This window comes from Fukomys damarensis, unplaced genomic scaffold, assembly GCF_012274545.1.
Source record: "Fukomys damarensis isolate Sample0158 unplaced genomic scaffold, DMR_v1.0_HiC HiC_scaffold_19, whole genome shotgun sequence".
Lineage (NCBI taxonomy): Eukaryota > Metazoa > Chordata > Mammalia > Rodentia > Bathyergidae > Fukomys > Fukomys damarensis.
This window is the reverse complement of record NW_022900931.1, coordinates 38,204,365-38,221,799: the sequence shown is the minus strand read 5'-3', so window position 1 is coordinate 38,221,799 and position 17,435 is coordinate 38,204,365. Positions and strand designations below refer to the sequence as shown.

Genomic DNA, 17,435 nt, shown 5'->3' with positions numbered 1-17,435 from the left:
AAAAAAAAAAAAAAAAAAAAAAAAAAAAAATGTAGGTGATCCAAAGTGTATCTTTTAATTTTTTGTGTGCATACTTTGTACCCTTTTGTTTTGGATTGAAGCCATCCTGGCACAATTATTTATCTAAAGAGAGCATGGCTGCTATAGTCTTGAAGGAAGCCCATTTGGTATGGGACAGTTGTGCAGCTAGGGACAGACGATCTGCTTTGATTGGCCTTCTCTTGAACAGGGAGGTTTGAGTAGGAGCCTTCTGAGTGGAGCTTGTAGTTCCTTATTTTAAAAGGGAATCAAAGGGGGAGTCTTTGCATCAAATCTTTTCCCTCTTGGGGAATTAGTTTCCTTATTTGAAGCGGTTTCACTATGACATTCCCTCCAACATTGAGATAGCAGCCACCTGTAATGAAGATCATAGAAAACTTGGTGTGCTAGGGTCTGGGTTTAGGTGCTGAAGTGTGAAAAGTTTAGGGTTTTTTGCCTCTGCTATACTCATTTCAGAAAGTGCACATTTAGCTACCCTATTTTGCCATATGATACAAGAGTTAACATTTCTAATTATGAATTGTTCTATTAAATGGGCCAAGTTTTCACTTAGACATCCTGTTCTGAATGGGACCACATGCAGTGATCATGGCTTTAATCAGGCAGTGAGGACTATAAACATCTTCTGTGGACAGTCCAGGTAGAAGGCAGAAGAAGCCTTTTGGGTAGAGGTACCTGTTTGTGTAAAGTTCCATTTCTTCCATAGGGTGACGTACTTCTAAGATCCATATAGGAATGTAGCCTCTTGCCTCAGCACCCTAGCATGGGAGGAGCATGCCAAATGCCTAGTGGACATTAGAAGTCCAACTGGAAGAGATTCATCCTAGCTATCCAGTGCATTTCCCCATGTGACCGTGCCATAGCCAGTTACCACCCTTGGGCTAGAGTTCACTGCTGGGAAATGCTAAGAATGGTACGTCCTGAAATTGTTTTATAGAATTAGGACTAGGGAGAGGTGTGGAAAGCCCTGAAGGTCTGTGTACTTTGTGGCTCCAGGCAACTGCTCAGTCTCTGCAGAGCCCTTAGTGAAAGCTTTCCAACCAGTCCTGGGAACCTCTGGGCTGGAGGCAAAGCGGAACAAGGAACAAGGTGGCATTCCTAGATTTAGCCCTTCATCTTTGGATGACTTAAAATGACCACTAGCTTTGGCATAGACACTCGGAGCTTAATGGGAAAAATGGTAGCAGTTGCTAATCTGTCGGTCATGTCTAAAAAGCAACCACCTGAGTTATAAATGTGTTCCTGTTTAATCGACTCGATCCAGCCTGACTGCACCTATGGTCACTTGGGAGCAGAAATGCCTCCCATTCAGATGATGATTGAATCTGCCCAGGAATAGCCTGAGTATTTGGACTGTTTTTGTTTTGTTTTGTTTTGTTTTGTTTTGTTTTTGTGGTGCTGGGGTTTAAACCCAAGGGCTTTCCCACTGAAATACATTTATTTTGAAACAGGATCTCACTAGGTTGTCCGAATGGGACTTGAACTTGTGATCCTCCTGCCTCAGCCTCTTAGAGTGCTGGATTGCAGGCCTGCGCTGTTATTCCAGGCTGTTTGGACTTTTAAACTACACTACGAAATTCTTGTTGGCAGCTGAGGTTGAGGACTCCTCTGGGGCTGTGCTGTGTGTGAGTCCTGTGCGTGGTGTCCTCCCTTCCTAGAATACAGCTCTGAGTGCTGATTGACCTACAGCGAAGCTCTCATATCTCTGAATAGCTGAGGCTATCATGATACCCAGTCTGGCCTTTTCCTTGGGAAGAGACAGAGACCTTGGAGTCCTGAGATTTCCACGCAATCCACAGGAGCCAGGAGAACTGTTGATAGGGGAATAATGATAATAGAAGGGAGATAATGCTTTTTATAAGTTTTCTTTCATTCGATCATTTTAACAACTGTGTGATGTCAGTTTTATTGTGCTAAATAAGGTGAGGCCATGAAGATCACAAGAGATGATGATATTAACTCAGTAAGTGAAGCAGTGCAGGTTGGAATCCAGGAACAGTTGCCATCCCTGACGTCAGACCAGGGACATTTCTCCTGTGTCACCTTCCCTCGAAGGGAGAGCAGGAACCATTTCTTTTTTAATCAGCCACAGGTACTAAACTATGCACTTCAGTAAACCCACTCATAAGTCTGGCATTAAATTAGAAAAGCAGTCATCACAGCATGACTTAAATGAATATTGCGGTAATTTTTCTTTTTTTCCAGGGCAGCGTCGTAGAGGGGCACAAAACCATTATACAGTCAGAAATGTTGGCATCTACTCTCTGAACCTGAGTTTCCTGTTCATAAAGTAGGATTAGTAACAGCCACTATTTTCTGTATCAAGGCTGTTAATGTATGCAAAAACAGTTTGAAAACGCACTATTGTTTAAACTTCTAAAGCCCTTTCACCCCAGTTATAATCAGCTCATCACCTTTAAATGCATTTGCTCATGACTATTTTTAAAACTTAACTGAAATCATTTGAATGGATAGATCTAGAAAGGGAAAGATTTGGAAGAATCTGAACTTTGTGCTAAAGCAAGATTAGCCATTCTCCTGGAACATCACAGGCAAACATCTGAGCTCTTTGGAATCTGCAGTATGAGCTCAAATCTCTGAGCTTGTGCCTCCCTGTGCATTTGTCTCTCTGTTGATTTCCTGGATGAATGATACAGTTTTATTTTTACATTTTAATCTGCTAAAAGGAGATACTATTAAAGAATGTAAAATATTCTTCTATGAAAAATAAAATTTCATGAAGTTACAGACTAACATTAGTTAATATATTATGTATTATAATCTTAAAAAAATGGCTAAAATGTTACTCAGAGTACAGGTCATAGACAAAGGACTCTTACAAAGAATAAACAGAAGCACAGAACTTTTTCTTCAGTGAACTGAGAAACTAGTAGTATAAATGTAACAAATTAGCACATATATTAAAATATTTTGAGACAATAAAATAGATAATTTGGGGAATTATTTGGACTTCTCCCTACCTCCAGTGTATCTTAAGATAAACCTTGTGATATTTAATTGTGTATCTCATTTCACTTAACATGACCTCATGTTGCATCCACTTGCCTTTGCTTGCCTCACGTTTATCTTTCTTTATGGCAGAGTAGTACTCCATAGTACAACAGTGAATAAATGTATAAATACCATATTTCCTTATCCATACATATGTTGATGGAGATATACCCAAGATCTAGCTATTATAAATTGTGCTGCTATAAACATGATACAGACATGTATCACTGTAATAGCATAATTTTGACTGTTTTGGAAAGACACTTAGAAGGGCCATAGCTGGGCCAAATGGAATTTCTATTTACAGTTTTTTGAGGAATCTCCACATTGATTTCCGTAATGGTTGTACTGTTTTACCTTTCACCAACATTGTAGAAGAGTTCCTGTTACCCCGTGTCCTTGCCAGCATTTGTTATTAGATTTTTTTGATGATGGCCATTCTTTCTGGGGTAAGACAGTATCCCAGCCCAGTGGAGTTTTAATTGCATTTCTGGCAACATTGAACATTTTTTCATGTTTTTATTGGCCATTTGTACTTCTTTTTTTTTTAAGATGTGTCTATTCATTTTAGCTGCCCATTTTGTGATTGGGTCTTTTATTTTGGGGGCTTTAATTTGTTGAGTTGTTTTCCACCACCCATTCATGGTAAAAGCCCTGAAGAAATATACAGAGGGACCTTAACTCAATCTGATAATAGCCATTTATGACTGCTCTATGCCCAGCATCATATTAGATGGGGAAAATTGAAAGTTTTCCCTCTTAAAGTCAGGAATAAGACAAGGATGTTTATTATCACCACTTCTGTTCAACATAGTCCTAGAAACATTAGCCACAGCAATCAGGCAAGAAAAATAAATAAAAGGGATATATAGAGAGGAAAGGATGAAGTCAAAGTATCTATTTGCAGATGACATGATTCTCTGTGTACAAGACCCAATGAATTCCACCAAAAGACGCCTAGAATTAACAACCAAATTCAGCAGTCTAGATACAAAATAAACACAAAAATTAATAATATTCCTATATTCTGATAATAAACTCATTGAGAAAGAAATTAGGAAAACAATACCATTCATAGTAGCATCAAGAAAAATTAAATACTTAGGAATTAACCTAAATAAGGAAACAGAAGACCCCTCCAGTGAAAATTACATCAGTCTGCAAAAGGCAGTTGAGAAGCACATCAAAAAATGGATAGGGAGAACTAAACGATCAAAAGGCCATACTTCCAAAGCTGATTTATGAATGTAACACAGTCCCAATCAAAATACCAACAGCATTTCTCACAGACCTAGAAAAAACCATCCTAAATTCTTATGGAGCTAGAAGAGACCCAGAGTAACAAAAGCAAAGCAAGCATAACAATTCCAGATGTAAAGATATACTACAAAGCTACTGTTGTTAAAAAACAGCATGGTACTGGCACAAAGACAGGCATGTGGGTCAGTGGAACAGAATAGAGAACGCAGGAACAACTCCAGAGACACATTCAGCTGTTTGATCTTTGACAAGGGCCAAAAATATACACTGCAAGAAAGGTAGCCTTTTTAATAAATGCTGCTTGGAAAATTGGTTGTCCACAGGCAGAAGAATTGAGTCTAGACCCATATATCTTATTGTGTACTGTACTAAAATCAAAATGGACCAAAGATTTAAATGTTAAAACAGAAACAATCTGCTGGAAGATAAAATAGGTAGATAAAATTCTTGAAGACATAGGCATGGTCAAAGACTTTCTGAGCAGAAGCCAGTGGCACAAGAAATAATACTGAGAATTAATAGTGGGATCATAAAATATTAAAAAGCCTCTTCACAACAAAGGAAACAACCAACAGTAAATAGACAACCTACAGAATGGGCCAAAACATTCTGACACCTATTCCTGTCAGCGTACTAACACCTAGCATGACTTTCTGTGTCTCCAGAGAACCAGACCACAATCTGATACAGCCAACTAGCTATATTCTGGGGGAAGAGAGTGTAGGTGTTCATGAAATTCAGATCTTTTAATGTTTAAAATCCAATTTTACAGTAGTTCTACAAATAATTTAAGTGAGTAGCTTAAGTTGTATAGTTTGCCAAAAGTTATTTATTTAAAAAGGGGGAACCCCTTTGTGGGTGATACTCCTATTTTTCTGGTAGGTATAAAGCAACCACTAATTTTCTAAATCAGCATGCAATTGGCTGGAAATTTCTAAAGCTATTTAATTTACTACACTGTGACCGGCTGTTTTTTACAAAGTCCCTACCTATATTTTACCAAAGAAGAAAGGTTATAATGTCTTAAAAGTAAGAGCAGTTTATTTTAAATATCAGTTGTGGTTCTGTGTTTAGAAAAGATTTAATAGCTGCTGAAAATGAGTACCAGATTGCTTTAATTTTAGGAGAGCATTTTCTTGATCATCATTCTGAATGAAATGTGACTCTTCAGATGGATTATTTGGCTTTCATTTAAGTATTGATGTTCAGACTGATCACAAATACTGTATGACATACTGAATCTGCTTATGAAAGACTGAACCTCTGTGTTTTGTTTTACAGTGTAGCTCTTGCAATATATTATCACATCAAAAACAGGTATGTGGATGATTAAATTGTGCTGAAAACACAGCTTGTTCTATTGCTTATTTTTTCCTATTATTTTGTAATTGTCTCAGACTTTTTTTTTATCTTCTTAACTAATTTTTTTTGTAGAATTTCTAATGATACAGTATAATTTTCTAACACTTCCCTTGTAAGTGATGAACTACTTCTGAATCAGAAGACACCAAATGGGTGTTTGGTTGAAATCAGCAGAACAGAACAAAGCTCAATAATTAACTTAAGCTTCCTCGTCTTTCCTTATTTTCTCTTTAATTTGTTTAAACATTCTTTTATAACATATTATTTTAAAACTTTGACATGAAAAAAAATATTAAATTTATTATATTTTGAGTTCATTCAAGGAAATTTTGGCATCCATTTAAACATAAACCGTTTTATTGTATTTGAAGCCCTCTCTTGATATAAAGTATGTTTGTCAGTGACTTGGTAAATGTAAAGAGTCAGTAAAGACAAGGAATTAAAAATACTACCTCAAACATGTTTTTTCAACATAAGAATACCTTCATTTGCCTTTCTTCTTCTTTCTCTTCTGGCTCCTCTTCCTCCTCCTCCTCTTCTTTCTTTTTCTTTTTTCAACTCAACATCAGCACTTTTGCCTCAAGCCTGGGACAGTAAGCCACACTTCTAATTCATCCTTTCTAGATGCTCTTTCACACACACCAATGGTGAGAAAACTCAGACATTTTGCAAAATACTGACTGTAGACTCTTGCAGGTTGTGACCATGCCTACTCTACAAAGAAGTTATTTTTAGTAATTTCCTTTCATTGGATTTTCCAAATCATCCTCCTAATTTCATAAGAACAAAGGCACTCTTATTTCCTGTATTTCATTGATTAATGTGATATTTTACATACATGAGTGTAAGAAGTGCAGCCGGTGTGATCTAGTTTTTCAGTAAGCAGAGCCACTCCTGTCAAGCATGGCTCTCGCCAGTGGTTCACATTCCCTGCAGGCTGTGCACGGACAGTGAATTAGGAATCAGTAAGCAGGGTCAGTGACAGAGCTCCGGGCAGACAGTGCTCTGGGGAAGCACAACCACCAGACTAGGACTCTGTGGAATAATTTTTTATATATTGTGTTTGTAATTTGCTTGAAATTCTTGAATATAAGAACATAAAAATGCTATAGCCTTGTTGCCCTTGAACTAGAAAAACGCTGAAAATATAAATTTTGTCTTGTTGCTAATTTCTGTGGTAGAAGTTCAAACTTAAAATATTTAACTTTAAAGTAATAGCATTAATACCATTAGTGAAACCCAGCTCCCCCCCCACACACACACACTGGGGATTGAACCTAGAACCTTTGTACTGAGCTACATCCCCAGCTCAAAACCCCACCCTTCTCTTTAAATTTTGAGACAAGGCCTTGCCAGATTGCCCAAGGATGGACTTGAACTTGCAAACCTAAGGTAATTCTTAGTTGTTATTTTTGTTTTGTTCTGCCTTAGGTCCTGGAGATAGAAGCCAGGGTCAGGTACATGCTAAGCTTGTTCTCTTACCACTGAGCCATACCCCAACCCAAATATCTTGCTTCCTGGACTGTCATGGCTCCTGATACTGATTTAGCCAAAGTTGGTAATTACAACAGCCAACTTTATAGTGCTCACCAGACTACTCTCTGCATTCTTTAAATATATTGTCTCCTGTAGTTTTAATAACAACTCCATGGGGTGCTGTTGATGGCATTTTCATTGTACAGATAGGCACCTTGAGGCACAAAGAGATGAAGTAGTTAAGATTATATGACGCGTACTTGGGCAGTTGGTAACTGAATCCAAACAATCTACCATCCAGACCTTTAATCATACTGCTTTTCTAGATTAATGGTAATGAGTTAGGTCAAAAGTGAGTGGAAGCCAGCCCTGGTGACACAAACCTATAATCATAGCATTCTGGGAGGCTGAGGCAGGAGGGTCACAAGTTCAAGGTCAGCCCACGCAATTTTATAAGATCCCATCTCTAAATTTAAAAGGCGGTGTTGAGGGCTGACGATACAGCACCGTATGAATGCCCTGAGTTCATTCTCCATTGCTGAAAAAAAAAAAAGTGAATGAAAGTGGAGAAAGTCCAACTAAAAATGTGATCATTTGTGAAGAGGTAGAATTAATCTGTAGATCAGAACCTGAGCTTGGCAAGTCTCCAGGGGAGGGCAGGTGTAACTGCTACTGAGCTCCTCCTCAGTGAACCATACACGGCAAAACCCTGGTGCTGGCAAGAGACTTAACGAGAGAGAGAGAGAGAGAGAGGAGAGATATGCCCGGCAGAGTATACAGCTTTTCCTGTAAGTTGGAAGGAACAGGTCACTTTGCAGAGGGTAGTTTTTCCAGTCATTTTTAGTTCAGGTTCTGCATCTTTGCTTCTATTTCTAATCTCCATTTTCATTATTAAAATTACTTCTGGTGAATGTTTCTCTGGAGTTTCAGGGGCTGGCATTCATCAGGAAGATTGAGCAGAACCTGTAGTCACCTAAGACAGTGAGTGCTCTGCCACAGTGCTTGCTTGTGTACCTCGTCCGCAAGCGGTATGGAAGGTGAGGGGATCTGCTGATTGTGAGGAGGAGTCATTATCAAAGGAGGTGCAGCCAGTGCCCCAAGAAGGAGCTGTCCTTACTCTCTGTCTTCTGCTGTTGGGTTAAGCCTTCCTGCCACTTGGATCTGTTCCAGTCTTTGCTGCTCTATTCACACAGCCAGGTGCAAGTGAGCACAGGGTTAGCAGCCAGCGCTTTACTGTCTGTTGTGCAAATGCAGGAATGAAAGTTGAGCTGTTTGTTAGCTATTTCTTCATTTTTACAGTGATAAACTTAGCCGAAATCATCCTGTCTGTGGAGATGGGTGTATGCTAGGGAGAAGTGTGTAAGCCTTCTGATGTTCCCAAGCCTAACCGACGCTGGAAGCACAAACTGGGAACAGCTGTACCTGCTGTTAACCCAAAAGTAGTGGCTTCCAGTTTGGGTTTGTAAAGAAAAAAATTAGGAAAAACTCAAATTACAAAAAAATGAAAATGGTGCTGTCACTGGTGAGTGCATTGGTTCCCATGGAGGCAGGTGTGGACATTGACACCACAGCTATAAACTGTGCTGTGCTTTCCAGCTGTGACCACCAGCCACGCTACACAGGCTCACAGCTTATGGGTGAAGCCTTTTTATTCTCAGTCAAATAGTCAGGCTGCTGTTACAGACATTCCCACTGATCTCCAGGCCCATCGGAAGATCATTCTCAAGCTCAGATGTCGTCCATGTCAGCCACCATGTGGTTTTGATTTATGCAGATCTGCTAGTATTTTCTCAGAAGTAGTCAGCGTGTTAAAAGACATTTAAGTATTATGCTTAGATTTAGTTCATATGAAAACTTGAAAAATTAAAATCTAGGTTTTTACTTAATTAAACTAAATATCTTGGCTCATAATATTTATTTTAGGCCTCTCCAGCCCATAGGCTGTGTGCAGTCCTGGATAGCGAGTGATGTGGCCCCTCAAGATTATAAGCTTTTATCATAATTGTGATTTTAGCAGTATTTTCCATGCTTACTTTGCACAGTGCTTAAGCATGGACTGTTATCGTACTCATTTTCCCATTGCTAGGAGAAAATACCCAACACCCTCAACTTAAAAAGAAGTTTATTTTGGCTCCCAGTTTTTTTTGGATTCAGTCCTTAGCTGGCTCCAAGGCAGAAACGGCATAGGGAAAAGCCTCATCAGAGAAAAGCTGCTCATTTGATGGCAGTCAGGAAGCAGAGAGAGACAGGAGCCTTCCAAGTCACTCCCCAGTGACCCGCCCCTTCTGACCAGGTTCCATTTCCAAATGGTAGACTCTTGGGGGACATTTTTAGATTTAACTGTAACAATGTAGTAGACAAGGCAACTCTACAAATGAGGGCACAGTGCCATGCTAACTCCGCCTCCCGAGCCCAACACACACGGTCACATTGAAACTCACGGGTGCATCGGACATTACATACGCACCTATAGTGTGGGGAGTGAGCCACTGCATGACCAGTAACAGTGTGCCTGTGAATATGGTCTTCACTGTTAGTAAGCAGACTTGTAAGTTTCCTTATTATTAACCTCGGACTTATGTTATTTTTTTCAATGTTAAAAAATAAAAGCCGTTTGGTTACTGATCTATTAACTATGCTGTGTGTTTGATATAAGGCCTAAGACAGCCCCTCTATAGTCAATACAGCCCAGGCAAGCAGAAGTCCGAACATCCGTGCTTTATTTCCATGGACTACTCAAAGTTGCTTACATATTGTACCCACGAAAGACAAGTCATTATGTACTAATTACCACAATCTCTTATATTTAGCACTGTTTCTTGAAGTAAAGTTGAATCAAATTGCATTTTTCTTATATTTTGAATGATACTGTTACAAAGAATCATTTCCATTTTCTGTTATTCCTTCCCTCCCCCCAGGGACCCAGATGGAAGGATGCTCTTAGATATTTTTGATGAAAACCTTCACCCTCTTTCGGTAATCTCTTTGTGTCATGAGATCATTTAATTTTCTTTTGCACCTATTTGATGACCAGTTGTATGACAGTATTTCCTTCCCTAGAAATCCGAAGTCCCACCAGATTATGACAAACACAACCCAGAGCAGAAGCAGATTTACCGGTTTGTTCGGACCCTGTTCAGTGCTGCGCAGCTGACAGCTGAATGTGCCATTGTCACCCTCGTGAGTACATTCGGGTCATTCCTTGAGCTCAATGGCGTAGGGGCACGCACAGTGTCCTCAGGGTGTCCCTGGGAGAATAGAGTATGTGTATTTGAAAAGAGAATGTTCCACAGTCCTTACCTAAAAGTCGTTTGTGAAGTCACGTTCAGCCAATAAATACTGGAATGTTGAAAGGAAGTGAGTAAAACAGTTGAGCTAAGGGAGACTAAGAAGAGTCAAGACCACCCCCTATTAATATCTGGTTTCCACTTGTTCATTCCTTATATTGACATTAGTGAGATGATGACTATATGGCATCTAATATGTACACCTGTGTAGGAAGGAATGTATAAATTGCAAGCCTGTGATTTATCATTTTGATATAATACATCTATAAAATATTCACACAATATGGAAGTCAGCTGCATTTCAGACTTCAGACAAAAAATGAAAATGGTCTTTAGATTCTTGCAACTGGACTGTTTAGGTCAAATCTCCTTTGGGAAGAGATTTAACAATGGAACCTATTGTGCATGACCTTTCATACTGTGTGTAACTCAGGTAAAAAATTAGCTTTGCTGTGAATGCGTTCTCCGGGACATCAGAATACCCTTCTCTGGAGCTTCTAGTGACCACTGTGTAACAGAAATTATACCAGTGACCTGGGGACTCCTGTGTCCTTTCCACACGAAGATCTTTGTGCCTTTAGGTTAGTTCCACAGTAAACATGTTTGCTTATGCATTTGTTTATTTTTTCTCCCTGAACTTGCAGGCTAAAGGGCAAACAGATGTTCAAGTCATTGTTTGGTGATTTAGAATGCTTATAGGTTCTAATGTTATAATTGAGAGCTATATTTATTTTGTTTCCCAGAAGGATTTTGGGTTCTTACAAAAAACACACAACAAAGCAACAGGTTTGAGTTTTTTATGTAGGGAAACTGAAGAGACTCTGTGCCTGAAGGAGAGGAAAAGATAAAGTGAGAAGAAACCATTGTTGAGAATAGTGCTGAAATTAATGCCACGAAAAAAGATTTATTTCCAAGCTGCTGTAGTGGAAGGTGGTGGAGGCATTTTTCTTTTTACTTTTTTTTTTTTTTCCTATACCAGGACTCAAACTCGGGTCCTTGAGCTTGCGAGGCAGGTGGCAGAACCACTGAGCTAAATCCCCGGCCCAACATTTTTCTTTTGAACCTGTAATTCCTGTGGAAAATAAGGCCTGACTCCCTCTTCACAGTGCCTTATTGCTTAAATTTATTAGAGTGAAGGAGAGGATTTGACCTGGGAAGACAAAGCTAGTGATTAAATCCCTGTTGCTCCCCCATTTCCCTTGTCTAGTCTGAACATGTAAGAGCACCCACATCGTTCTTTGATGTCAGCCTTGCTGACAGGAGGATTGACTAGTCCCTGCTTTTGGAGTACTGTAGGAGTGGCACTTTTTTGTGATAATTTGATGACTGAAGTCTTCATTTGCCCTGTCAGGATATTGGTTGTTATTGGAGGAGAGCCCCTCAGGAGTTTTCTGTGCCGGCTTCGGCCAGAAGTCCAGTACTGTTGCTGCTTGCCCGGAGGAGAGATAGCCTGTATGCTGTGGGCAGAAGGCAGGCAGACACATGCTCTCAGCGAGACTTGTTGGCAGTCTGTTTTCCTCTCTCATGTCCCCAGGAGGCAGAAGCAGTCATTTTGGACGGATCTGGTTTAGCGTTTTCAGACTTGCCCCTCTGCTTATGTTCCTCCTGCATATACACTTGGCAGCTCTCTTAGCCTGCTGTGGAGAAGGGGCTGCAGTTATTTGTATTTGTGGCTTTGCTGCTGGTAAAGAACAGCTGCCTTCAGACACCCAAGATCTAGTTAACTCAAAGCAGGTATTTCATAAATTAAAGGACTTTGTTTTAAAGGAATAATAGTCACATAGTATCACCGTATTTTTTAGCCTTGTAGAATATGCTGTGTAGACTATGTAGATACTAACATAGGGAAAGTAAAGTAGGGAGTGAGGTAATTGAATTGCTGAGTTAAGTTATGTTTTTCACATACGTTACTTTGCAAGGTACCCAGCAGCAGCTGAGAAAAAAGCCCAGTCCTTCAAGGTGAGGTGGGCAAGCCACAGCACCCCAGAGCCATGAGCAGACACCCATTTCAGTCGTGTTATGTTACTTGGGTGACAAAAGAAAGTTCACCTCCTGCTTGAGCCAGGGAACTTTGTAAGGACGAGGAACCCATTCAGAGGCCAGAGCAGAAGGTTTTCTAAAAGGTCCAGAGGTACCCATTGTGCTTTAGAACTGAAGTACTCAGACTGTCCTAAGAGCAGTGATAGGTTCCTTTCTCCTTGGGATGGGGGGGTGGGCACATCATTCATCCCTGTGGGTCTGGGGGCATTAATTTTCAGATGGCTATTATGGCTCAGATTGGAGGTGGCAGGGAAGTCTTTGTCTGAACCCTGAGTCTACAGCACTTTTCTCTTCAAGCCCTATACTGGCTAACTGGAAGAGCTTAGTTTTCATTTTGTGTAGATGGGATGAATTTTGATTGGCTCTGTTCCTTTGGGTCAGATTTTCCCCTGTAGAACAGGTGGTCATGACTGATTTGCCAGGAGCCTGTTCCCAGCCTTTGTTTTTCTTGCTTTATTCTCTCCTCTGTTCAAAGCCTGCAGTGCTTCCCCATCTTCTCAGAGGGAAGCATAAAGAAGACCTCCTTTGCCTCAACTTGGCTGCTAACACTGTCTCCTGCTGCCATGCTGCTGCTGCCCTCTGGCCCATTTAACACAGTACACACATCCCTGCCTCGCGAATTTCGCACTCATTCCTCTACCTGCCTTGCGTGTGCTACTCTTTGCCTCCTTCAGGTCTTTGCTTACCTGTGGGTCTTTTCCCTAACAGTGACATTTTAAATGGAAACTCCCTCTTTTCTGCCTTATTCCATCTCATTGTCTCTTCCTTTTCTCCATAATATTTAACACCTATTAACATTCTTAAGTTTAAGTCATTTATCTTATTTTTTGTCGGGAAGCTCCCTGAATAAGGGCATTTTTTTTTTTTTTTTTTTTTTTTTTTTTTGTCTGCATCAGTGGAGTGTGACCAGCATCTGGCGCATAGGCTCAGCAAATATTTATTGAATGTGGAACATGGTGCTATCTGCCTACTTGCCAAAGTAAGTGTAAATAGGGTTTATGTAACTCACATTCTGCCTGAAACATAAGGAGCATGCAGTAACCATGTTGCCATGTTTTCCTACCCCAGTACAGTGGTACCTCAGTTTATGAACACTTGTTTGTAAACAATTTGGTTTGCAAAAAAGCATTTGGCAAAGTTTTGTTTTTGTTTGAGAACTTTGCATCGGGTGATGAACGTGATTGTGGCTGTCTTTCCTGCACAAACACGAATGTGGCCATCTTTTCTAGAATTGTGGAATAAATTTAAGTTCATGAACTGAGGTACCACTGTAGTTTTATAACATTGAACATATTGTGCTGTTTCATTGCCTAAGCTATTAAAATAAGCTTTCTGAAAGACAAAGGCTTTAACTTTGGGGTCATCAACCTTGTTACACACAAAACTGATTCTGTCTGGAGAGCAGCAGTGATGAGAGATGGGAGGAAGTAATTGCTAGAAGGGAATCAGGCAAAATGTAACAAAGACTTGCATGTGGCAGAGGGAAAACTAACCAGACATGAAGAGATGTATTCCCCCTTCTTATTTTTTTTATGGCTCTGTCAATAGGTTAGATTCTTGTTGTGACAAAATGACTGAGAAACACAACTTAAAGGAGGAACAATGTATTTTGGCTATTGGCTAGTTCCATTGCTGTGGGCCTGAGGTGAGGCAGAAGATCATGTCAGAAATTCACAATGGAGAAAATCCGCTGGCCTTGTGGTAGCCAGCACGTTGTGGGGAGGGGATGAACATGCACTGGCCTGCTTCCCCCTCCCCTTTTGTTACATCCAGGCCCCCACCCTATTTGACAGTGCCATCCAAGTTCAGGGTGGTATTCCTCATCCATTGGCTGTCCTGCATGCCAATCATCTCGGGAGACACCCTCACAGATTCACCCAGAGATGTGCTTTAGTAATGTCCTAGGCATTTCTCAGCCCTCTTGAGATTAACTGTCACAATCCACATTTGTTTCACATACCATAATGTTCATTCGTTTAATGGGAATGCTTTGCAGAGGTGTTTATTGTATGATCACCACTGCAGCCTAATTTCAGAGTATATTTGTCACCCTGAAAAGAAACTCGTTGCCCTTTGGCATTTACTTTTTATTCCCAACCCCTCCCCCAGGCCCAGGCGATCAGTAATGCACTTTCTGCCTCACTAGAGTTGTTCATTCTGGATAATCCATGGAAACGGAATCATGTTATGATTATTTGTGACTGGATTATTTTACTTAGTATGTTTTCAGGGTTTATCTACATTGCAGAATATATGTTATTGCATTGTTTTTACTGGTAAGATACATTACAGTGTATGGATGTACTACACATACTGTTTACCTATTTATCAATTGATAAACATAGAGGTTGTTTACACTTTTTAGCTCCTGTGAATAATATTTCTGAACATCTATGTCTTCATTTCTCTGAACATATATCTAGGAATAGGATTGCATAGTCATAAGTAACTGTTTAACACTGAGAAATAGACTGTTCTCTGAAGTGGCTGTATCATTCTACATTTTCATTGCAGTATTACAAGATTTCTAATTCTCTATATCACATTGTTTTTTCAACACTTGCTATTGTCTGTGTTTCTACTTTAGCCAGTCTAGTGAGTGTACAGTGGTACCTTGGCTCATGAATGCTTCTGTCTGCGAACAATTTGATTTGCACACAAAAGTATTTGGCAAAATTTTGTTTTGGTTTGCAAACTGTATGTCACCTGACAGGACCACAGCCATCTTTCCCTCTTACACACAAATGCGCCCATCTTTTCCAAAATTGTGAAACAAAGTAAGTTTGTGCACTGAGATACCACTGTAACTTGTTATTTCATTATAGTTTTGCTCTGTGTTTCACTAATGCTTTAATGATACTGGAATTTTTTAAATTTTGTATTTTCTTTGAAGAAATGCCTATTCAAATTATTTGCCCATTTTACGGTTGGATTAATTTTCCTTTTCACTGTTGAGTTGTGTTTTTTATATGTTCTGGATAAGTCCTTTTTCAGATCAGTGACTCGAGACTATTTTGTCCTTTTCTCTGTGGTTGTCATTTCACCTTGTAGTGATATCTTACAGCATAGGTTTTTATTTTCATGAAGCCTAATTTATTTTTTCTTACTTGTAATTTTGATGTTTTGGTTATGATGATTTACCCGTATATTTTCTTTCAGGATTTTATAATTTTAGCTCTTACATGTAGTTCTGGCTTTCATTTTGAGCTAAATTTTGCGAAGTAGAGTTCCAAATTTATTCTTTTGCCCTTAGATATACGTTTGTCCCAGAACCATTTATTGATCCTTTCCCCCATTAAACTGTCTTGTCACTCTTGCCAATAATCACTTAATATAAATGTGAAACTTTGTTTTGAGGTTTTTAATTTTATTTCACCTGTCTCTTGTTACTCTGTATCCTTATATCAGGACCACCACCTTGTCTTAATTACCATTAGTTTGTAGTTCATAAAATCCTATGACTCTTTCAGCTGTGTTCTCTCCTCATTGTTGTTTTTGCTCTTCTGCTATCCTTTTCTATATGAGTTTTAGAACTAGCTTGTTGATTTCTGGGGGAAAAACTGAAATTTTGATAGGGATTACATTAAATACTTAAACTGTATTGTAGAGTCAGCAATACTAAGCCTTCCAATCTGTAAACATGCTCTTTTCTTTTATTCAGACTTTCTTTCCTTCTTTTGACAACATCCTGTACTTTTCAGTGTACAAATCCTACGTATCCTTTGTTAAATTTATTCCTAGATATTTTAATTCATTCTCATACTATTATAAATTAAATTATTTTCTTAATTTCATTTTTGGGGCTTTATTGCTACTGTGTAGGAATGCAGTTGATACAGGTTGATTTGTATCCTGCCATATTGCTGAACTTATTTATTAATTCCAGTAGTTTTTAAGTCAATTTTTAAAAATTGTACATATGCAAGAATATGTTATGTACAGATACAGTTTCACTGCTTCCTTTCCAGCTCACATTCCTTTTTCCCCCCAGTTAGTTGTTTTGGTTAGTGCCTCTAGTACAGTGTTGAAAAGAATTGTCAAGGCACTTTCTTGTCTTGTTATTGATCTTAGGGGAAGTGTATATGTTGAGATTGATCATTTGGCCCTTATTCATTTAGTATATTAAATCAGCCTTGTATTGGGAGAAATCCTGCATGGCTAACAGTATGTAGTTCTTTTTATATGTTGATGGACTTAGTTTGCTGGTATTTTGTTGAGGACTTTCTTGTGATGTATTTGGTTTAGGTATTACCGGACTTATACAATTAATTGAGATCTGTTCCTTCCTTGTTTTTGTTACTTTTTAAAGAAGGGCTTAATGTTAATTCTTAAAGTTTGGTAGAATTTACCATTAAAGCCTTCTTGGTTAGGGTTTTCTCTGTGGAAGTTTTGCTTTAGCGGTTCAGTCTTTTTGTCTGTTTGTTAAATATTTATTCAGGTTCTTCTCTCATGAGGCCATTTAGGTAGTTCATGTCTTTCTAGGAATTTGTTCATCTGCCTTAGCCACCTTGCCTGCATACAAGTGTTCATAGTATTTCGCTGATTCCTTTTATTTCTGTAAAGTCTTTAATGTTCTCTCTTTTGTTTCTGTTTTTACTAATTTGAGCCTCTTTCTTATTTTCTTGATTGGTCTAGCTTAGTGATGCTGAACCTTTTAGAGCTTTCAGTTGTAACAAACAGCCATAGTTTTGCCACCAATTGTCTATCTTAAATGTTTGTCAATTTTTTTTATTTTTCTAAAGAAAGAACATTTAATTTTCATTAGTTTTTGTGGGGTTTTCTTTCTATTCTCTATTTCATTAATTTCTTTTTAAATCTTTTATTTCTTCCCTTATGCTTGCTTTAGTTTTAGTTTGCTCTTCTAGTCCTTTAAGGGTGGGACATAAGGTGATTGATTTGAGACACGCACGCGCACACACACACACACACACACACACCCCTCACCCTGCCCCTTGCTGG

The 17,435-nt window shown here is 39.1% G+C and overlaps 1 protein-coding gene across 1 annotated transcript in view; it reads left to right on the top strand.

Moving 5' to 3' along the window:
* Positions 1 to 17,435, top strand: part of Ccny (cyclin Y) — a 66,403-nt gene that overhangs the window by 25,069 nt on the left and 23,899 nt on the right. Inside the window, exons 4-6 of the mRNA XM_010605549.2 lie at positions 5,593 to 5,628; positions 10,068 to 10,125; positions 10,210 to 10,329. Of these exons, the coding sequence (XP_010603851.1) occupies positions 5,593 to 5,628; positions 10,068 to 10,125; positions 10,210 to 10,329 (214 nt within the window). The remainder of the gene's footprint in view (positions 1 to 5,592; positions 5,629 to 10,067; positions 10,126 to 10,209; positions 10,330 to 17,435) is intronic.